Source organism: Zalophus californianus, chromosome 15, assembly GCF_009762305.2.
Source record: "Zalophus californianus isolate mZalCal1 chromosome 15, mZalCal1.pri.v2, whole genome shotgun sequence".
Lineage (NCBI taxonomy): Eukaryota > Metazoa > Chordata > Mammalia > Carnivora > Otariidae > Zalophus > Zalophus californianus.
Window position 1 is genome coordinate 57,619,164 of NC_045609.1, and position 22,445 is coordinate 57,641,608.

The 22,445-nt window shown below is 53.7% G+C and overlaps 1 protein-coding gene across 5 annotated transcripts in view; it reads right to left on the minus strand.

Moving 5' to 3' along the window:
* CRTAC1 (cartilage acidic protein 1) overlaps window positions 1-22,445 on the minus strand; it is a 132,199-nt gene that overhangs the window by 31,252 nt on the left and 78,502 nt on the right. For all 5 annotated transcript variants that reach the window (XM_027595961.1, XM_035724232.1, XM_035724231.1 and 2 more), the window contains 3 exons: window positions 20,358-20,554; window positions 7,811-7,947; window positions 2,645-2,801 (listed from right to left, as the gene is read on the minus strand). In XM_027595961.1, coding sequence (XP_027451762.1) covers window positions 2,645-2,801; window positions 7,811-7,947; window positions 20,358-20,554 — 491 coding nt within the window. The remainder of the gene's footprint in view (window positions 1-2,644; window positions 2,802-7,810; window positions 7,948-20,357; window positions 20,555-22,445) is intronic.

The following is a 22,445-nucleotide window of genomic DNA, read 5'->3' on the forward strand; positions in this document are numbered from 1 at the left end:
GGACTGGGCTTGCCTCCCTCAACTCAGCACCAGCCCCTCTGTCAGCCCGCAGCCCTCCGGTCCCCCGAGAGTGGGCACGCTGGCCGCTAGATGGCACTGTGACCTAGCGGAGCGGCGGCCGCCGGGGGACCCCCTCGAGTCCGGAGAGAAGGCCTCCCCTCCCCCGCGGGAGAGCGGGCAGCACCGCTGGCATCTCTTGCCAACCGCTTGCTGGGGCCTCCCCCTGCTGACCGGCACAGCCTAGGCCAAGCAGGCCTCGAGCCACGAAAACTGGGGCTCAAAATCAAGGCCCTGAGTGTCAATCCCTGGGGCTGTGTCCCGGTGGGTGCAGGGCCTTCCTCCTTCACCAGCCCCTCCTGTTTTGCAGGCTGAAGCTGGGATGCTCAAACTGGAGGTCATCAGAAAGGTCAGCGGGCTGTGGCTGGTTAAGCTTCCGGGGTTGGGGCTCTGGGTGCTAGTTTCCCGACAAACCTTCTGTGTGACCTTGGGCAAGCCCCTTCTCTCTGGACCTCGGTTTGTTCTTTTGGAAAACAAGAGGTTCTCCAAGGTCTGTCCAGCAGCTGGGTGTTGTGTGGCTGGGCTCTGGGGACCTGCGGCTCCCTGACTGCACATTTGGCCATGGCTGGCCCCCCCCCACCCCGGCCCCCGGGCCTGCTCAGGCCCCGGCTCATCACTGCCTGCTTCCCTCCCTTCTCCAGGCCCCTCAGCAATCAGGCTGGGCTCCAGTGGTGGCCCTTCCATTTGGGGTCCGTCCCTGGGGCGTAGGGGGGTGCTTTGGGCTAGTTTTCCAGCCAGATGTCCGTGTGTCATTAACGAAGTGATAACGGGGGCCGCGGGGTAGAGTTGAGGGGCTTGGCGGGCAAGGAAAGGGTGGGCTGGGGAAGGCGGGCAGACACAATAGTAACTTGGTGGGCCAAATAGGTTCTTGTCAGCCAAATGGCTTTTGGAAGTCTGCAGAGCTGCTCTAACCTGTCCTCTGGGCACACCAGCTGCCCCAGCCTGCCTGCATGCTCCACAGAAACTGCTGGCCCTTCCTTGAGCCTCCTGGTCCTTCCAGCACAGCCTGGCACAGTTGGCTACTATTCCCATCCCCATCCGTTCTCCTCAGCTGTCTCCTCTTGGCCCCCCCCTGGTTTCCTGCCAGCCCAAGCACCAGCCCAGCCAGCGTGAACAATGTCCCCTTCATGCTCGGACCTAGCCGCAATCTCCTGAATTCTTTTATTCTGTGTAGAAGCCTCTCTCCCAGACCTCGCCTCCCTCCAGCTCATCATTTTCAAGTGCTTCATCTCCCCAGCCCACTCTCCTCCTGCAGATCAAGGCACTTAATTGCCAAGCCAGCCCAATGCACAGAACTGGGAACTATTCAGAAAAATTGACTGTACAAATCTAGGCTGAAGCTCCTGCATGTTTATTCCTTTTCCCAGGAAAGCATGGTTTATTACTGACACTCAGCCAGAAAGGCTGCACATTCACGTGCGGAGCTCTTGAGCACTTCGACGGGGCTGGAACTGTGCAAACTGTTTTACTGTCTAGCCGTTTGTTCCCACAAACTTTGTCAGACAGGTCAACATCCATCTCCCTGTTTCACCGAGGTGGAAAGTTGGCTAGAGAAAGGCATCATAAACTCAGGAGAGGCTGCGACAACCCTTTCTAGGTAGGGCTTTGAGAGTGTGCTACCCCCCAGGTGTATGGAGGCAGGGGGATGGCCCAAATGACCCCCACCAAGCATCCTTCGGAGCCCCAGGAATTGGATTTGGGTGGGCTGCCCTTTTGGAAGTCTATAGTGCAAGTTGGGATGGATATATTGGGAAGGTCAACCGGCAAGAGGATCTCTATGTCCAAATGAGAGGATCAGGGTGAGGGAGGCTGAAGTTCACGTGAGATGTTGTTGTGCACAGCTCCGGCTTCCTGATTTTGGCACCCCAAACAGGAACTGGACTGCTCTGCCATCAGCAGTCTATTGGCAGATTATCAGAGTTTAGTCAGCAGCCGTGCTAGAATTAGAAAAACAGCCTTCCCTAGAAAGATCTCCGTCAGAGACTCTGACAATAGGTCCCCCATCCAGAGAGGTGTGTGTGTGTGGGGGGGAGCACGACTTCAAAAAAAGGGGCTGGAGAGGTTTTGGAGCAAGAACACAATTCTTTGAGCTCAGTTATCCAAGATGGGACCCAGCTGAAGCTTAGGGATTTAGCACTCAATTCCTGGCCGCTTATGTATAAGTAAATAATTTCAGCTGCTGTTTGGCAATAAAGAATGCTTTAAATCTCGGCCTTTGTGATTTGTCAGTTTTCTCCTACAGAACCTGTTCACCCATCATTTGGGTTACAGCAGGGAATGGGGCAAGAGGTTCCAGGGAGTGGGTGATGTTACAGTGTTCTCATCCTATGTCCCACATCCCCATGGGGTCCCCCAAAGCCCACGCCTGCCAGATAGCCCACCAACCCCTGGAGAGGCAGTGTTGGAGAAGCTGCCTCTGGGTGATGGGATGGAATAAAGCCTTCATCCTCCCTTCCCCAGGGACACAAGCCCACCCTCTCCTGTGGTCTCTGATGAATCAGATGCAGCCTTGCAGGGCCCAGCCCCAGGCCTCCCGCCCTTCCAACTCACAGCACCCCAGCCCGCCGCCGTGCGTCACTCTGCCTACCTGTGTATTTGCTGACCCCAGCCTCAGCAGCCACGTCTCTGAGAGCCAGAATGCCCTGGGAGAGGTCACTGGCCTCGGGGTCCATTTCAATGAGGGCATCAGGGCCCACGTTACCGTAGGCATAATTGGCGATATAGATTGAGTAGCGTCCAGAGCCCTGAGGAGGAAGGGAAGGAGGGTGGGTGAGCAGGCCCATCTGCACTCGTCGTGGTCTCTTTCCCAGGAAGTGGCTCTCCCCCTCCTCGTGTAGGACCATAGGTCTTTTGTGGGTTAGGTTCCTCTCCCTGGGTCTGGTGTGCAGGGCCTTGCAACTCCAGAAGCGCTTTTCCCGAGGCTACAGACTATAAGCCCCCCCACCCCTGCCCCCCGCCCCCGCAGAGTCCTACAACAAAGCAGCCCTGCTTCTCCTTCTATCCTGTTCCAGAACACATCCCTCCCTCTCCCACACAACCACCTTTTTATAGACAATTTTCTAATGTGCCTCTCTCCAGCTGAGCTCTCTCCAGCTGCCAGCCAGGGTAGCTGCTCAATAAATATTTGCTGATTGATTGATCTACCAATTCCCATTATTCTCAGTCTCTCTCTCTCTCTCTCTCTCCTCTCTCCCATTCAAGCTCACTCCAGCCAAGATGACAAGCAAATTCCAGAGTCATCTCTCTCTCCCCACCTCCCACCCTGGATTCCTTCATTCCACTATTTTGGTGGCACAGGAAGCTCAGATATGCAGGGGTCCTCCTTCCATTCCCTCTGTTTTCCCACGTTACCAGAAAGAAATGGTATATTGCTTCTGCCTTTGTAACACTGTCTGAAATATTTTTTTTTTCTTTGCATCCAGGAGAAGCCCTGGGCACCAGCTCCTCATCGTTGTCTGCTCTAGTCCGAAACCCCTGCTGACGAACGGTTCTTCTCTGCCTGTTATTAGAACCATGTCATTTCTTCAGTGGATACTTCCTTTCTCCCCAGAGAGCCACCTGTTTTCTACATTCGAACAGTTTTCCAGCTTTCCTCTCATCCTTTTCATTTCCCTCCAATTAATCAGATAGCAGATAGTTCTTGAGTTCCAACTACCTGCAACGTGCTCTGCTATAAATGTCCTTAAGACAAGGCCTTCGTTCTCCAGTTGCTTATAGTCTCGTTTAAAGGCAAGCTAGAAACGCAAAACAACCCGAGAGAAACAGCTGAGTTCCTGGCAACCCTCTCTTCTCAGCCCTCGGCCTGCTTGGCTGCCTTCTATTTCTTCCCCAACGGCTCCATAAGTGGAACCCCCATCCCACCTCATCAATCACTGGCTTTATCCCTTCCATGGGAACGTTTTCTTGGGGGGAGCTGACGAAGAGCTACTTGGGTCTGACTGGTGGGTGAGGCCAACGAAGGAGCTTACAGTCTCCGGAGGGGATGCAGACATGACAACAATAATACAATTATATATATGTGATTAAGAGAATATGTAAGTTAATGATCCTGGAAATAAAATTAAAAAAATGTGAACTCTACTAGAATGAACATTTTTTAAAAGAGAAATATGTACAGCATTTCCTGTACAGAAGAGGGGCTCCCCGAGGAAGGAGCATTGAACCAGGGGGAGTTCAGAAAAGGTTTTCTAAGAAGAGTCTCAGCCAGGTGAAGTGTAGAGGAAAGAACCTTCCAGGCAGAGATGATACAGAGAATGATGTATGTAGGGAAACCACAGGCATTTCGTTCAGCGTTGCAGGAACAGAAAATGCAAGGCAGGGCGGGTCAGGGGCCAGAGCTGGAGAAGGAGGCAAAGATACTCCCTAAAGATGTCCCCGCCCCCTCTGTTTCGGTTATCTGAGGCTCCATCCTGCCACCTGGGAGACTATGCTTTCCGAATCTTTGTTACTCGGTCAGCAGCACTGGTATCATCTGGGAGCAGGTTAGAAATATAGACTCTCAGTGACACTGTCCCCTCCGCCAGACCTGCTGAATCAGACTCTGCATTTTCACAAGACCCCCACGTGGCCCCCACGCAAAACCGAAGTTCGAGATGCAGGGCTTTACAGCACGGCGTCGTGACTGGCGGAGAACTCTGAGAAATGCTTGCCCGTGGCAGGAGCTCGGCATATGTGTGTGGAATGATCAGATGAAGACTGAATGAATGGGGCCAAAGGGGAAAGTGCACCATCCCTGTGCCCACGCCTGACCCTACCAGCTGTTAGCAATCCCCACAACAAATGGGCAATTAAGCCCAAATGAACTGAAAGGCACTCTGCTGGAAATTAGGATGTTTATAAAATTCCATTATACCTAGTTCCTTTCTTCATTGTATGGGGATGATAAAAGTTGATAAGTAGAGATGTGTTTACGGTTGCAGAGGACCTCAGAAATTCGCCATGTGGCCTTGACTACAGTCACTATGGGATGATGAGGTGGTTGTGGAGATGAGCCTGGGGAGAGGCTCCCCAGGGCAGTGGGCTCCCCCTTCAGCTTACATCAGAAACACCCGGAGCACTGTTCAACCGTAGATGCTGGGGCTCAACCCCGGAGTTTCTGATTTGGGAGCTCTGGAGTGAACAAGTTCCCAGGTGAAGCTGATGCTGTTGAGCCAGGAACCACACCTGGAGAGCCACTGGTCTAGGGATATTAGCCTGGGCCCAGGCCAGGTTCTGCCCCTACGTGGCTTTGTCCTTGGGCAGGTTCCTCACCCCCTTCAGCTGCATCTTCTCATGTGTTAAAGGAGAATCATATTCCCCCTGCTTCCTGGCAGTGTTGTTGAGAAGATGAAATGAGACAACACATGTGAAAGGTCTCCAAAAGATAAAAATGCTATATAAACAAGAGGCATAATCATTATCGATCAGGGAACGCTCCTTGTAAGAGATCGGCTTTAAGCTGGATCCAGAAAGGTGGGTGAGGGATGAGGCAGCTGCAGACAAAGGGCGGGCAAGTATGCCTGGCTTGGGGCCGAGAGGGGGGGAGAGGACAGGGAGGGTAACGTGGGGTGGGGGGTGTGTGGTTTGAGACCTTTACCTGCGAGATGGCTCTCCAACTGCGGCCTGCGCCAGAGTCACCTGCAGGGCGAGCTCAAACCCAGACTTCTGCCCCCCTCCCCTGTCCCATGGGTTCAGACTCAGTGGGTCTGGAGGGTGGAGTGGGGGTCGGGCCTAAGAATCTGCATTTCCGACAATGCTGCTGGTCCGGAGACCACACTTTGGGAACAGGTCGACTAAAAGCCGCCAGGTGGGAGCGTGGGGCTGAGGAAGGAGTAGGGTGAACACTGTAACAGAACCTGTGGTTAGAAATTTGTGAGTGATACCGCTTCACCCAGGGGCAGGCTAGCCATGGGATAGAAAGGCATCTGATTGGTTCTCGGAAAGGCAGGGCTCAATTCCTGGCTTTGCCTGCCGTTTAACTACGTAACCAAGGTCAAGTTGCTCAGTTGCTGAAAGCCTTAGTTTCCATATCTGTAAAATGGGGATAATGACAGTAGGTACCTCCTAAGCCTGCTGTGAAGATTCAGTAAGACAATGCGTATAAACCACTGAGCGCAGGGCTTGGCGTGTTGCTAGCTCATTACGGTTAGCTGTCATTATTGTTTAAGATTGCTTTTGTGTTTCCTACACTACGTTGCATTCCTATCTCCAAGTTTCCAGAGTGGCCATGACCTGGCCCTACTCCTCCCCTCTACAGTTCTCAGGCCCCAGGGATTGCCGGGGTGGTGGTGGTGGCAGCTGGACTCAGAAAGCAGCACCTCTCTTGGTGGTTGTTTTTAGTTCCCTGAGGCTGGGGTTGAGCAAGCTGCTAAATGCCTGCCTATGGTGCTGCGTGCCAAAGCTGGTTTTTTTTTTTTGCATTTTACACGGTGCCTTTGTCCTGTGGTTAAACGTGTGGGCGTGTAGGTGACCTTGTTAGGACAAAGAGTGCATCTCTTTGTGATTAACCTTCAGGCCCCTGCCACCAGCTCAGAGATGATTCCCACCTTGGCCAAGTGTGGGAAGCCTTGGTTCAGCAGGAGAGAGGCAGGAAGCAGGAGGCTCCCAGCAGCGGCCTGGCCTGGCCTGCCCGCCCCGCCCCTTCTCACTCTTTGGGGCCACTCACAGAGCCACCGCTGCCTCCTTCCCTCCCACCAGGCAGGAGTCCAGGTGGCAAAGATTCAGGTCAGGGCTAAATGTGGCTTCACAGCCCAGCTTGGCTTCTTTTCCTAGCACCAGCTTGTTAAGAAATAAATATTTATACCTGGCACCTGCCTTCTCCCAAGGCCTGGAGGCCCCTGCTGTGAAGATTCATGCTGAATCCCCAATCCCCCCGGTGCCATCTCAATCCTGAAATGAGCCGGGGCCCCTTGCCCCTGCCCCTGGAATGGAAGCTAGGCGGTAGCTGGGTCCCTGATTGACTGATGACTGTCTCTAAAGTCAAGGAGGGGGCAGCCGGTGAGCAGGTGACAGGGATAAATCACCTCCATGGCCAGCCTCTGGCTCCGGCTGGGGCTGCTGGGATGCAAGCCTGGGCTGGGGCCACCCCACAGGGCAGGTGGCTACAACTCCTGCCCCTCTCCCTTGGTCTCTCCTCCCTACCTGCTGGGGTTGACACGTGCGTGTGGTAGGGGGAACTGGCAGGCACCGAAGCAGTGACAGAGCTCCTGATTAACTAAGTACTTGGACATTCAGGCCACCCTCCACTCACCCACTCACGAACCTCTTTGTCATTCCTTCATTGCTCCACAGATATTTTCAGGGAGAGCCCTATGGCTCAATGCCTGGCACATAGTAAGCACTTAATAAATATTGGTTGACTAAGTGAACGAGCACAAGGTTTAGAGCTAGAAGAGTCTGATTCATGTCCTAGTCACATCGCCAATCTATTCTGGGCCCTCAGGCAAGTCACTGCCCCAAGCTGGGCCTTGGTGCCCTCCTCCCCAGTGGACACGGTGATGACAGCCCCTGACAGTTTCCTTGCTGGTTGCTGGGAGAGCCTCAAGGGAGAAAGGATGGGAAAGTAGACTGTAACTCACCTTGCAAGTCTTGTTAGTATTTAGTACCTACCATGTGCAAGGCACTGTGGGAGCTGCCGCGATGGAGGATCTTTGGGCTCTGCCCTGGACAGCCCCACTCTGTCGGGGCATGTCTGCCTGTTGGCTCCCCTCTGGGCTCTCACATCGCTGTGTGCCCCCCTCTTCTCCCCAGAACCCCCATGCACCCCTGAACTTACCGTCCTGTCCACACAGGCCACAGAGCGCCCGGCAAAGAGGCTGGCCACACCGCGGGCCACGTTGACCTCATCACTGAGGATGTCTTCCCACCGGTTGTTGCGGAACTTGAACAACTTGTCTGTGTACGTGGCCACCCCTGGAGAGAAGAGGAAGGGAGGTTGGTGGATGGTGGGCCAGTGTGCAGGTATGTTTTGGGGCACCTGCCACAGGTGGTCGGGGCCAGAGGTAGATGTCATCAGCGGCAAGGGGAGCGCTCCCCACAGCACTCACTCAAGCAGGTGAGGCTCCCTCTGTCTGGGGGGAGTGCCCAGGTATCTTCAGTTGAGAGAATAGATTGGCTTATGAAAATGGCCAGCCCAGGCCTCAGGAACCACAGAAGAAGTGTTACCACTACTGTGTGTCTGAGATGACCCTCAACAGCTGGATTTCACATTCTGCATCATGCTCTTGCAACACACAGGAGATTGGGGATTGCTAATATTTCAGCACCCAAACTCAACCCAGAATGTCACTTTCTCCAGGACCTGCCTCCTACATTCTCTGCAGGATTGCAGGGCCTCATTTGGGTCTGAGAAGAAATGGTCCTGGTTGGTGGGTGGGGCTCCAAGTCCAGATCCAGGAAGGGGTTGGAAGTGGAGCTCTGATGGACCTGTCGCCCACCCCCAGGGGAACCCGATGGCAGTAGGGTCGGCATCCAGGTGGGGTGAAGGGGGTGAGCAGCCCTGGGAGGCCCTCGAGGGCAGGGGTCTCTACCCCTTTCAGAACCGGATGGAGGTTGAGGACCGCCAGCTCAGGGAGTCGCACACATGGGCACCACGCAACGTACCACATGTAATTGCAGGGGCTCTGTGACCTCCCAGAGCACGTTCCTGCCTAAGCTTTATTTTGGGGGAAGTGCAAAGAACTTCTGGTGGCCGGAGGCTCAAACCCTTCTAAGGCCACTTAGGCAGAGCTCTCCACTCACCCCTAGTTTATTTCTTGTTCGTGTGAGCCCCAGAGCATTCATATTTTAGGAGGGATCATGTTCTACTCTCAAAGATTGGCATCAGAAACACAGGGGGGACAGCAGGGGAGCAGCTGTAGGAAGCCGGGAAGGTGAGCTGGGGGACGAGTGGCCCTGGGGACAGACCCCTGCACTTGACTCTCTGGCTGGCCCAGGGCAGAGGCCACCACTTAGGGTGAAGGGAGCAGCATGGGGCAGTGGTTAAGACCTCGGGGTTTAGAGTAAACAAGCTGCAGTCCTGGTCTCTGTTCTACCCAGTTTCTACTTCTAGGGGCTAGTTGTTGACTTTGGGCAAGTTGCTTAGCATCTCTGAGCTTCAGTTTTCCTATTTGCAAATGGGACGACAGTAATAGCTACATCCAGTTTACTGCGAGGAATACATGAGATGATGTGCACGAAAAGCGTAGCACAGCGCCCCCTCAAGGTGGTGGGTGGTAGACAGAAGTGGTCATTCCCATGTTACAGATGGGGCACTCGTGTAGGTCCTTTAGGGAACTCAGCTCTGCACTGCAGGGGTCTGGCAGAGTCAGTGTGTGAAATGAGTGGCTGAGAAGGATTGTGGGAGTGGGAGCATGTTAGGAGACGGCAGTTATAAAGGATCCCTCAGGTGGCTCTGCCCAGGAGAGGACAAAAAGGCTTTGCTCTCTCAGTGGCCTCCTGTGGAAACCTCCTAAGACCACAGGGACCCACGGGGAGTGCCGTGTGGTCTGTGGGGTCTGGAGTTGGCCTCTGAGATGCTCGCCAGATACCAGGGAGCTGGCACCGGAACAGAGCCCTCCTGCCCGGCCTGACCCTCCCAGAGGTGCAGAGGCCTGTCCGGGGGAGGGAAAAGCCCTTCATGAGCAGAGCAGGAGGCCTGCCGGTGTTTATGCGTGGAGGCTTGGGCTGAGGAGCTGCAGCTGGGGTGGGCACAGAGCTGCGGTGGCCGGCGAGGGAAGCCCACTGGGGCAACCGAGGAGCCTGGGCTGGATGGAAGCACAGGGGCCGACTTCCATTAGCTCAGGGCCTTGCTGGCTCTTTATCCTCTCCAGCCTCAGTTTCCTCATCGGGGTATCAGGGTACCAGCCGTGCCTCCTCCCTTACATGTGGCTGTGGGAATTACAGGATAAAATGCACTTAAGCCCCGGCCCAGGGTCAGAATTGCCCATGGAGGCCCCGTGCCACCCCAGTCCGCAGACTGCAGCACAATCCCTGGGGGCCAGACATATTTAGAAATTTAGATTTTGTTCTTTCACATTTTAGAAAGGTAACACAGTGCACACACTGTTTATTACCTAACACCCCCAGGAGGGATGGGGCAGCACCCTGTAATTAAACACATTAATATTTCTGCAGTAAAATATATGAATATTCACACTAAGTGGGATAAATAAAGCCTATAAATAGCTCGCGTCAGCTCAGGACAGGTTTTGCTATCAATTCATTTTCCCACAAACTTAAAAAAAAAAAAAGCAAAGGAGGCTTTCAGAGTGCTTTGGATTTGAGGACTGCAGGGAAGGGACTGTGGGCCTGGACTGCCAGGCTCACGGCTATTCCCGAGGCAATGGCAGCCTTGTCATCACTTCCTGATGCTTGGGGGACCTCTGAAGAAGGCCCTGCAGGCTTCTGGGTCTCCAGCCTCCACCAACAGCAAGCAAGCCTTGCCCTCCTCTGTCCGACCAGAGCCCCTTCAGATGGGACCTCCAGCTAGTCTAGCCCTGCCGAAATATGGAGGTTAACTTCCAGCACCACGTGGGCCGGTGTGAGAAAGCAGCGGCCAGCAGCTGGGGCTTTGCAGCCCTCGATGGGCCCCTCCGTGTGCGGCGGGAGAAATTTCTCATGGCAGAGTTCCTGCCCCTCAGCTAGACAAGAGGAGCCCATGGGCCCAGGGGGACTCTGTCCCCCTCTGTTTGCCACATCACCTCCAACTCCTCCTGCTCGTCCAAGATACACATTTCCCAGAGTGTGCTTTATGGAACCCTTGTCTCTGTGAGCTGCCTGGAGGAAAGATTTTGTTATCATCTGAGTTCGGGAAAGACCACACCTTCCACCCCCACCCCCCCGGAAGATTCTCAGTGGGCATCAGTCTATTAAAACTTGGACAAGTCCTGCAATAAATTACCTGCTTAATCTTCTTTAATCCAGCTGGCCACGGAACCCCTTTTCGCAGCTCACCTACGAGCACCCTGCGGAACGAGCACCGTTCTTAGCCAGTTGCTGTCTTAGGGTGCTGCTGTTGGGCCAGGCCCCGGGCTTTGTGGCCAGACGGGTCGGGGTGCCATGTGCTGTTAGCCTCTTCCCCTCTTCTACCTCCTGGCTTCCGAGCTGCCCAGGGACGCCCAGAAGAATAAACTAATTAAGGTAAAATGTGCAACAGTGATGCAGAGCCTTGTAGATCATAAATGGGAATGGCAAAATCAATGGCAGCCCCTCTGTAGGCAGAGGCCCGGAGGCCTGGGTGAGGAGAGACGGGAGCCCGTGATTTAGGAAGAGCAAACGCTCTGGCAGCCGCAACCTGGGTAATTAGGTGTGTCAGGAAGACAGATAAACAGCGGCCTGTGCGGGTCGATGGCACCGGCGGTAACCACCCAGCATTGGCCCCCGGCCCGTGTCAGCGTGTAATCCCGCCTTCTGGCTCCTTGTAGCTGCACTCTGCCCTGGGGTCCCACACCAAGTCGGGGGGCAGCTGCCCAGGAAGAAGAGAGGCTGTTAGTTGCAGGAGAGAGAGGCTCTGTTGAGCCCCCCGGGGCAGATTCTGAGAGGGCAGAGGCCCAGGAGAAACAGAAGGGGGCTCATGGGCAGGGGCAGGGGGCTCTAGGGGCCAGGGCCCCTATGAGAGGTGTGTCTCAGGACTCTCATTTCCATCCTGACTTTGACATCTTGGCCTTAAAGGACACTCGAAGGCCTCAGAGGCCAGTAGAACTGCCAGTTGCTGCCAGGCAGCCAGGTGGGAAGGCCCAGTAGGTGAGGCTCATGTGCCCACCATGCCCTACGGGTACCAGATACAGTAGAAGCACACCGGGAAGGAATCTGGGTCGCTGATTCAGGGCACTTAAGGTCCATCCAACGAGAGGGACAGGTAGAGGAGATGCCGTGGGACCACTGTGAAACTAATACTACTTAACATTTCTGCAGCACTTCACATATATTCATTCATGTGCCAGGCATTTCACACACATTCATTCATTAACCCTCACCGCAACCCCTGACCTGGGGACTGTTTGCCTGCTCAACTTACAGATGAAGGACCCGAAGAACAAGAGACAGGGGACCTGCCTAAGACCTCACAGCTAACAGAGCTCTGAGGGGCAGGACAGGATGATACGTCCTGTAGATGTCAAGAAGTCAGGATGGAAGAGGCGACAGTGATGAGGGAGGGCTTCATGATGGAGGAGGCACCTGAACCTGAACGTGAAGGGTCAGAGTAACAACAATGACTCCTGTTTATAGAGCACTTAGCATGGCCAGGCTTTGCACGAAGCCTCCCTTTTATAACCACCATCTCGCCTAAACACCACAGCTACCTTGAGAGGTAGTGCAGCCCCATTTTACAGACAGAGAAATTGAGGGGGCAGAGAGGTTAGTCAATTGCCTGGGGTGACAGACCTAGTGGGTGGTGGAGACAGATTCAAAGCCTATGCTTCTGAGTGCTGCACTCTGAGGCTTGGGCAGACAGAGGCGAGGGGTGGTGCTCCAGGCAGGCAGGGGGCATAGACAGATGGAGAGGCTACAGAGTTTGCCCAGAGAGGAGAATTTGTGGAGGTTGAGGCGGAACAACATGCAGGGCAGGAGAGACCCACTAATTCCAGGACTGAGGGCAGAAGGGGCCCTTGGTGGTTTCTGATCTGGGGAAGACATTGTTTCTAGAAGACTAACCTGGCAGTGAGTGAGGGGTGGGCTAGCAAGGGAGAAGAGGCGGCCACTTCCGTGATGACAGTAGGGGTGGGAGGGATCATGGGATGCAGGGGGGGGGGCGGTAAGGGCAGGGGGAGTTGAGTGGGTGTAATGGGTCAGAGCGGGACAGTGACTGAAGCAGGGACACCGGGCCAGCTGGGTGTGGGAGCAAAAGCTTGGCTTCACACCGTTTGCATCTGACAGGGTCACAAAGTGGCTGAGAAGACAGGTCCAAGAGGTCACTGGCCACAAAGAATAGCAGTTGCAGAGCAGTGAGGCTGGGGTGGGCACGGAGGGGAAAGAACGTGTCCCAGGAGCAGCCGCATTCAGATGTAGGAAAAGAAGGGGCAGACATGGAAGAATCATCAGACAAAAGGGGAAGGTTCTTCACGGAGGGCAGCGGTGTCAATCAGGGAAATGGCCCTCAATTCACCCTCCTGTCATCCCTTCCACACCAGGCTCTGCCGCCAGAGGGTAACTTGGAGCCCCTGGAAGGGTGAGTTTGGGTCATAAAGGGCTCTTCCTAAGGATCATTGACCCGAGTGCCTCTTTCCCCATGGCCTGCGCCACCTTGGGGAGATGACCAGACTTATGGTCTGCTACAGGTGGCAAAGAGAAGAGTGAGCGATTGTGTGTGGCAGGGAAGAGGGCTCTGCCTCCAAACTCCTTCATAAGGCAAAGAGATTACTGCCAAACAGCAGTGTTAAGGAGGGAGCCAGCAACATCTGGGGCAAGTCACAAACTTGTCCTTTTCTTATTTGTAAAATGGGATCATGAGAATGGCTACCTATTCATCAGGCTGTTGTGAGAATTAAATTCTATGATGTAAGTGAAGTACTTAGAACAATATCTGGCACAAGATAAGTTTAATAAATCATAAAAACAATATCATCATCATCACCACCATCATATCATGACCACCTTCATCATCCTCATCACCATCACCACCATCACCTCATCATACCGTCCTCACCTTCCTCATCACCACCATCACCATCATCATGACCACCATCACTATTCTCACCTTCCTCAACGCCATCATCATGACCATCCTCACCACCACCACTGCTACCACCACCACCAGCATCATCCATGGGATTGACAAAGCATGATCACTGCAGGTCCTCAATGAGTCACGAAGCAACTGTATAAACTGACATGGAGTTTAAAATGCTTTACAAGACTTAGTCAATGGAAAGCCAGCAAAGCAGTGATGGGGAGGAATAAAGAAATAGTTCAGGCAAAGGACATTTTAATAAAGAAGGGACCCAGACTCTCCCTGACCTTGATATAATTTCTGACCCAAGTCTTCCCCCTTCCATCCCAGGGTGAAGGGGGAAATCTGACCAGCCCCTGCCAGGTGCTTCATTCACATTAGCTCATTTAGCCCTCTCTGGAGTTGTGTCAGGAACATAGGTTCATCATTTTACAGAGAGAAACCGGGACTCTGAGAGTTGTCATTTGCCTGAGGTTGCATAGCTGGTGGCAAAGCTGAGCTTTAAACTGTGGTCTGACTGCAAAGTGTCCCCCACCCCACCCTGTATTAAAGAGCTGGAGTGGGGGCTGGTGGAGGGCAGTCTAGTCCCTGGCTCCTAAGGAAACTTGTTCTGTGTTAGGACTGAGAAAATGGCCTTTAGGTCCCCCTACGGTTTATGGTGCTGCGTTGACAGCCTCGTCCATCCTTGCTTTTCATGGGCCCACATGTGAAAGAAGCCCCATGGGGATGGGGGCAGGGAATCTGAGCAGGTCATGAGCTTGTCTTCCCAAATGGGGCCAGGCTGGGGGAACTGAAGATCAGAACATCGTATCCCAGGAAAGCATAGCTGGGACCGAGGAGGACCTGGAAGCTGACTAGGAGAGAAGCTGGAGACTCAGCACCGTGTAGCTCAGGCTTTCCCAGACACAGGAAGTCAAGGACATTCTGGTAAAATGCAGATTCTGGTCTGGTAGGTCTGGGGTGGGGGCCTGAGATTCCGCATTTTGAAGAGCTTCTAGCTGTTGCCAATGCTGCTGGGCCACAGGACACACTTTGAGTAGCAAGATGTAGAGGGTCTGGGTGTAGCTGGACCTGGCCTGGGTGAGGGAGCTGCTGGACCAGGGGTACGCTTTCAAGAGCAGATGGCTCGTCTGTTGTGTGGGCAGAAGCTGGAAGTGCAACGTGCCCCCGACTGCCTTTCTTTTTTGGCCCAGTGACTGACACCTCCTCTCCAACAGAGTATAGAAGCCCCTGCCGATGGCCTTAAGGATGACACAGAGCCCAGAAGCCATCAGAGTAAAGAGTGATAAATCCGAGTTCATAAAAATAAAAATTTTCTGCATTGCAAAACCCACGATGAACAAAGACAAAACACAAATGACAAACAAGGGGCAACTATTTGCAACATGCATTACAGAGGGCTAATTTCCCTAATTTATAAAGAGGTGTTACAAATCAATAAGAAAAAGGCCAATAATCAATGGAAAAACCGGGCAAAGGCAATGAGCAGACAAGAGATTTGAATATATAAAAATATGCTCAGTCTCACTTGTTTTGAGAAAAATGAAAATTAAGACTACACTTAGATACCATTTTTTTTCCCTATCACATTGGAAAATATTTTAAAAAAATGATGGCACACTGTATCGATGAGAATGTTGGGAGATGCTCACTTGCATCAGGGCCGATGGGAATGTCATAAAGACTGTCCGTGTGAAGGGTAATTTGGCAACGCCTATCAAATCCACGCACACACATATTCCTGACCCAGCAAATCCCTTCTACGAATGCCCCTTACAGATACACCTGCAATTGTGGACAATGGCGTGTTGGACAAGCTTATTCATTCGGTAGCACTGCTGGTAGGAGCCGAAGATGGCAAACCATCTCAGTGTTCATCAACAGCGGACCGGTTCGGTGAGTGGTGAGTCAACACAATGGAGTCCTATACAGCCATCCAAAGAACGAGCAAGCGGTCTGCGTGCTGTTGTGACATAATGTCTGAAATTGGTTGTTAAATGAAACAAGCAAGGAGCAGCAATGTGAGTGGAATATTCTACTATTTGTGTAGAAAAGGAGGGCGGTACTTGTAGATCGAAGGTAGCAGATTATCAGTGACTATTCTGTCGAACGTCACGTAAGTGGTGGGGCTCACAGCTCCTGCTGACCCATGCCGCCCTGACCCCAGGTCGCGTGGGCAGGAGAGCTCGGGCCACACAGTGCAGTGGCTGTGGTGACCAGCACCGGACCCCTGGGGGGATGGGCTCTGAGGGGGAGCTGCAGTTCCTGGATATTGAGGGAGGTGCTGGAACCAGGCTCTTGTCCCCCTTTGTCCTACATGCTCTCGCACCTGGTTTTCACCAAGTAATGTGTGGCCTGAACCACAATGGCTTGTAGGTTTCCATGTCAGTTAAGCCGTAAGCTGGTTTCGTTGGCCCAGGCCTTCTGGGGATTGTGGTTGATCTTCCTCTGTTCCCTCCCTCCTACCTATTTTTCAATTCTTAATCCTTGACGCAGGCCCTCCTGGTACCCTTTTCTGGGTGGTATCTTGTTTACACGATGGTCCTTTTCTGTCTCTCTCTCTCCCATGGGCCAGGAGGGAGGCCTGGCGCCTCTGCCCAGGACACTTCTAAAGGCTCTGGCTTTCTTCACGCTGCAGAATTATAACAGCTACTGCTTGGAGAGCACTTATTAAATCCTAGATACCATTATAAGTGCTCTTCATTCAGTGTTTCAGTTGTTCATTCAAATATATGTATTAAATGTTTATTAAGTGACATTAAGTGGTCTTGGAGATACAGCGGCAACTAAGAGAAAGTTTTTATCCCTATGGGGCTGACTAGAAGAGCGGATGAGAGGAACTACAAACAAATATATAGCCTACTTTCAGATAGTGCTGCGTGCTCTGAAGAGAAATAAAGCAAATTAAGGCCATAGAGAGAGATAGGGGGATGATTTTTCAGGTGTTCAGGTAAGATCCCATCTGAGGATGAGCCTGAATGAAGGGAAGGAGTGAGCCCTGAGAACAGTGGTGGGAAAGGCATTTCAGGTAGAGGGAATGGCAAGTACGAAGGCCTCAGGTGGGAACATGGTGAGCGAGAGGAAGAGTGTAGGCAATGAGTCAGAAAGGCAGCCGGGCTCACACCCAGGAGGGGTGTTGTAGGCCATGGCGGAGACTCTGGATTTAGTCTATGGGGTCACTGGAGGGAGTTGAGCTTATGAAGTTGATATGGTTTTTCTTGTTCTACAGGTGAAGGGGTTGAGGCTGAGAGAGGTCACCCAGTGAGTAAGGTGCAGATCTCAGAGTTGTACAAACTAACCCCCACCACCAGGATGCAGGGTCTCAACCCTCTTCCGGGGACTCCAGTGCTGACATCCCAAAGGCTGGTTGAGAGGACAGGTCCACCCTTCCACAGGTCCCTCCAATGCCCAGCACAGGCCAACGGGGCCCCCAGGCACATGCCACGGGCAGGGGTGGGCTGGCCGGGCTCCTGGAGGGGCTCTCAGGTTCCCCACAGTGGGCAGGGTGGCAGTGGCTGAGCGTCATGCCAGCTGGAGCCAACGAAGTGCTGAGATGGCACAAATGTCCCAGCTCCACACCCTGCCCACTGTCGATGAATCAATTGAATCACTCAACTGAAAAATTAACTCAAACCCACAGACATCCCTCGAACCCACAGAAGGTCACCAGGAGGTGCACGTCTGGAACAGAGGCTTCTCTGTCACCCTCACCCCAGCACTGGGGGCCCGAGCTCCAGCCTCTCCCAGATGAACACTTGTGCCCTGAACCCCAGGAAGCCCAGGACCTTCTGCGGGGGGCGGCGGGGGGGGCTCCATGTCATTGTCCTCTCCTTGTTTCCCTTTGGTTGGCAAAACTTCGCTCAGGCCTAATGGCTCATGGCTTGTCCGTTCTTCCTGGATTTATTTATCAAGTTTAGATTGTGCTCTCAGGACGTTCAAGGTCTATGTGGGTCAAGGGCACCAGTATAGGGACTTTGCCTTCAAGGAGCTTCGCGTCCATGAGAGTCAGGTGCCCAGAGAAATATAAGGCGGCACTGGGGATACAGTGTAAACTTCAGGAGGGCACGATTTTCGTCTGTTTCATTCATGGGGTATCCTCAGTGCCTCGAATAGTGCCTGGCACACAGCAGGTGCTCAATAAATATTCGTCCAGTGAATGAATACATTCATGAATGAGTGGAACTTTGGGGAGGCTAGGCTGAGCGTGGAACTAACATGATTGGCAGGGGGTGGGTCGCCTTTGAACTTTGCACCTGGAAATCACTTGGAAAGCTTTCCAATCTGATGACTGGGTTCCACCCCAGAGATTTGGATTGGACTGGACTGGGGTGCACCTTGGGAACTGGGAGTGATAAAAGCTGCGCAGGGGATTCTAATGTGCGGCTCGGGCTGAGCACCTCTGCTTGGGGCCTCACGATGGAATGCTCTGAGAGCATGGGAGGGGCTCCTCCCTCAAAGCAGGAGCACCTGACCACTCTTCCCAGGTGTTCTGCGCTTGGTGAGGAGGGAGAGTCTGTCCCCTTCTTCGGGCATCCTGCCTGCCAAACCTATGTTCAACAGCACCTCCCTCCCACGGTTCTCCCTATTTCTGCTTCCCTGCCCTACTGCATCTTCCAGGGGACTCACCCCTTCCACAGCTGTCCCCTGCTGCTGCTTCCCCTCCTGACCTTGATCAGCTTAAAGCGTTGATCAGCCCATCAATTAATTGTGTCCTAATCCAATCTTGGCTTAGTTGGAGAGAGGGCAGTAAATCCAGCTGGGTAATCATGCCCTGATATTTGTGTAAGGATAATTACTATCTCTCAGGCCTCACTTGGTGGCAAGATGAGATGAAAACCCATAAAACACCACTCGGGGCTGTGGCTCATTGTTCCTTGGCTGCACAAGGCTGGCTCCCAGCCAGTCAGCCCCGCCTGCCCCTGCCCCTGCCCCTGGCACAGGCCCCAACCTCTTCCCTCCCATTCATGCCACAGGCAGGGCTCAACCTCAGGGGCAGTCTAGGGGTTGGATCCTGGCCGGGCCTCAAAAACCAGTAGGGGCAACATGGGCCCAGGGAAAGCCAGTGTGTGTGTGTGTGTGTGCTGGGCTGGGGAAGAGGCAGGGAGGGTGAGCCCCATAGCCAGGCAGTCCCCTGCCTCTGGGAGATCGGGAGGGTCCAGGATGGTGAATACACAGGTCTGAACCACAGGGTGTTGTCTAGACCAACCCAAGAGGATGTTGTCATCTGGAAGAGGCCGATGCATGACCCACCTGGTCTCTCAGGGACATGAGGCTCTGCACGTTTCAGGAGGACACCGTGGCCTGGGACTTCCCTGTAGATATTATGGTTCTATGGGAGTGGACTTCATTCTATGGGCTGAGCTCAGGCCTGAGAGAGTGTGAGAGTCGGGGGCTGGGAACCACCTTGATCTTTGACCCAAGAACACAGCCCCCCAACTTGTGCAACACTGAGCACCCACTAGAAGCCAGGCTCTCCACTAGGCCCTGAGGACACAGGACTGAGTAAGACCATGGAATATCTTTTTTTTTTTTTAGAGATTTTATTTGTTTATTTGAGAGAGAGAGAAAGCATGAGCGGGGGGCGGGGGCAGAGGGACAAGCTGACTCCCCGTTGAGCAGGGAGCCCCACACAGGGCTCCGTCCCAGGACCCCGGGATCATGACCTGAGCTGAAGTCAGACGCTTAACCGGCTGAGCCACCCAGGTGCCCTGGCCATGGAGTATCTTAATTAAAGAATGGATCTGGAGTCGGACCCCTGAGTTTGAGTCCTGGCACTTACAAGTTGTGTGGCTGTGGGCCAGTCATGTGACCTCTGTGCCTCAGTCTCCTCAACTATAAAGTGGGATGCCAGGATCTACCTAAGTGCATTGCTGCGAGGCTCCCATGGGCTGATTAATGTAAAGGGCTTAGTTCCAGGCCTGGCATACCGTCGGTGCCACTTAAGTTAGCTGCTACCATTGTCCTTACTGCTGTTTAGCCTTCCGGCATCAATATCCCTCAGCCATTCCTCAGTGGCCCCTGGACCAGCAGTAGCATTACAGTGTGAGAGCATGTTAGCAATGCAGGATCTTGGGCTGCACCCAGACCTGCTGCGTGCAAATGTGCATTTACACAAGACCCCCAGGTACATCGGCTGAGACACTCTAGGCTGGGAAAGGCTCCATGAACTCAAGGTCTGCCTGCTTCCAAGTTGTTTCCCCAGAATCTAGCATCTCTAGTCTGGAATGGAGTAGGTGTTCAGCAGGAATTTGTGGAGTGAATAAATGAGCTCAGCTAAAAGCTGTGGGGGGCCCTTGAAGGATTTCAAAGCATTTTGAAAGCTTCCCTAGAAGCAGCATAGAGGGCGATTCCAGGAGGCCGTCTGTCCAGTGAGAAGCGCTGAGTGGCTGAGCCATGGCAGGAGCAGTGGGGCGGGGGGGGGGGGGGGGGGGGGGCGGTTAGGAAGATGGGGGCAGGGCGACTGCTCAGATTGGGAGACAAAGATGGCAGAAAGTCTGAGGGAGATGAGGGACCCCCTTGGGGATCTCTGCTGGGACAGAGCGAGCTCTTGGAGGCAGCAGGGGCTTATGCCTGGGGGAGCCCGTGACAGAATAACCTGAGGAAGGCCCTTCCCCCAGCTGGTGGGGGGCAGAGGGTGGGAAGCAGGAAGAGGCCTGAGGCCCCAGCCCCTTACCTGAGAAGGCATTATTGGTGTTGAGGAAGTAGATTTCCTCGCGGCCATCCCCGTCAATGTCGCAGGCTGTGACCCCAATGGCATTCCCCTGCCGGTCCCGCAGGGCATAGTAGGGGGAGCCGCGCTCGTCCACTGCAATGTTCACCAGTCGCTTTTGGGTCCGGTCATACTTCAGAACCAGGTTGGGGCCGTTGTACCTGGAGGAGGAAGGGGGAGGGGGTGTTGAGGAGGAGCAGCTGGGCTCACCTGGTGTCCTCCGCCCAACAGTGGGGCTTAGAATCCTCCCAGACAGGTCAACGGTGAGGCAATTCAGCCTTGGGGCATTCTGGGGAAACTCTCGACAGCTTCAGCCTCGCCTCAGGGGTCCCTGGGTGTTTGGTGAGTGTCCCTGAATCAGATACAGACTCACTCGAAATAAGAGTCAACTGGGACCACATAGGACACAATATGAGAAGCAGGGTGGCACAGGGGGACGGGCAGCCCGTGACAACCCCCTTCCCACAGGCTTCGTGAAGAAAACGACTACGCCCCCCCCATCTACCCTGCCCATCTCAATGTCAAAGGCACTTTCTTATTTATGATCTCACTAATTTAAATCTAATAAGCAAGTGAGGTGGGCGTGGGAGGCTGTATTATTAACCCACTTTACAGATGAGGCAGAGACTGAGTGCCCTTCCCCAAGGTAACACAACTAGGTAGGTGTCAGGTGCTAGGACTTGGACCCAGGCTCTTTCTGGGCAAATGAGCCCTGGAGGAGTAGAGGCTTTGTTGCTGAGGTTTGGAATGACTCTCTCCTGACAGAGTCCCTGCATTTAAACAGTAGTATAAAATGAGCATCTCAGACAGGAGATTACGAACACATCTAAAGTCAGTAGGTGGACCTGCTAGATCTCTTTTTCTAAGGAACTCACTATGAAAGATTAAAATGCTCATCTGTCCTCATCTCTTCTGCCTCATTCTCCTGCAGCCACATAGCCTCCTCGCCTCACTGAAGGCCCAGGCATGTTCTTGCCTCAGGGACTTTGCACTTGCTGTTCCTTCTGCCCAGGAGGCACTTCCCCCAGATATCCACAAGGCTGTCCCCCTCTGTCACCAAGTTCAGGCCACGGCTCCATTGTTGCTTCTCAGCCTTCCTGGCCACATTCCTGAAACCTGCAAGCACCAGCCCCTCCTCGTGCTCCTTGTCCCTCATCCCTGCTCTCTTCCCCCAAAGCTTTTACCAGCAGCTGACAATTCTCTATCTTCTCTCTTCTCTGTCTGATCCCACTAGAATATCAGCTCCATGAGTGCAGAACTTTTTGTCTGCTTCATTCCCCAGGGCCTAGGACAGTGCCTGGCACACACTAGGTGCTCAGTAAATACTTGTTGAATGACTGAATGAATGAAACCTCAGAGTCCACGTCTGAGTCATAAAGGCTTCGGTGTTGCACATCGGTTTCTTCCCATTGCCTTTCCATCTGGAGAAAGCACCATGCCCAAGGTCACCCTCCGGCAGGGCGGCCGTGAATGTCTGAAGGCCTCCTCCGGCCTCTAGGGAACACCAGCTACCCGGCCAATGTCCATCCATTAGTCCTGGCCTCCTGTCTTTGTTTTAACCTAAGCGTGTACATCCTGAGTGATGTTCAGCTGCAGGCCTCTGGCTGTCCTGGCTGAGAACACTTTGGGGTGGGGATGGGGTGGGCGGAAAGACCTCTCCAAGGTCTTTGACAAATCACTTCTTGCTTTCCTGAAACTGATCCAACTTGGCCCTCTCCTTTGTCACTGAGATGTAGAGCCTGTGAAATTTGGGTAATGCTGAGCAACTGGCTGGGTGCCTTCTGGCACCCACAGTGTGTGAAAAGGGGGAACAGAGCTCACTGGGAGCTGAGTCAGCACTCGGTGATGGAAGGTCACGCCTTGGATGCCCAGACGAACAGTGTCTGAGGGCCGGGGGCGGGGAGGGCATGGCATGCCCCATGGGATGTGTCTGGGCAGGAGAGACAGAACACTTGGGTTCCAGCACCGTCAGCAGCTGGCTCCAGCCCCCAGGGACAGAAAATGCCTTGGGTGCCACGCACTAGTCCTCCCAGCCTCTGGGTCTTCTGGTTA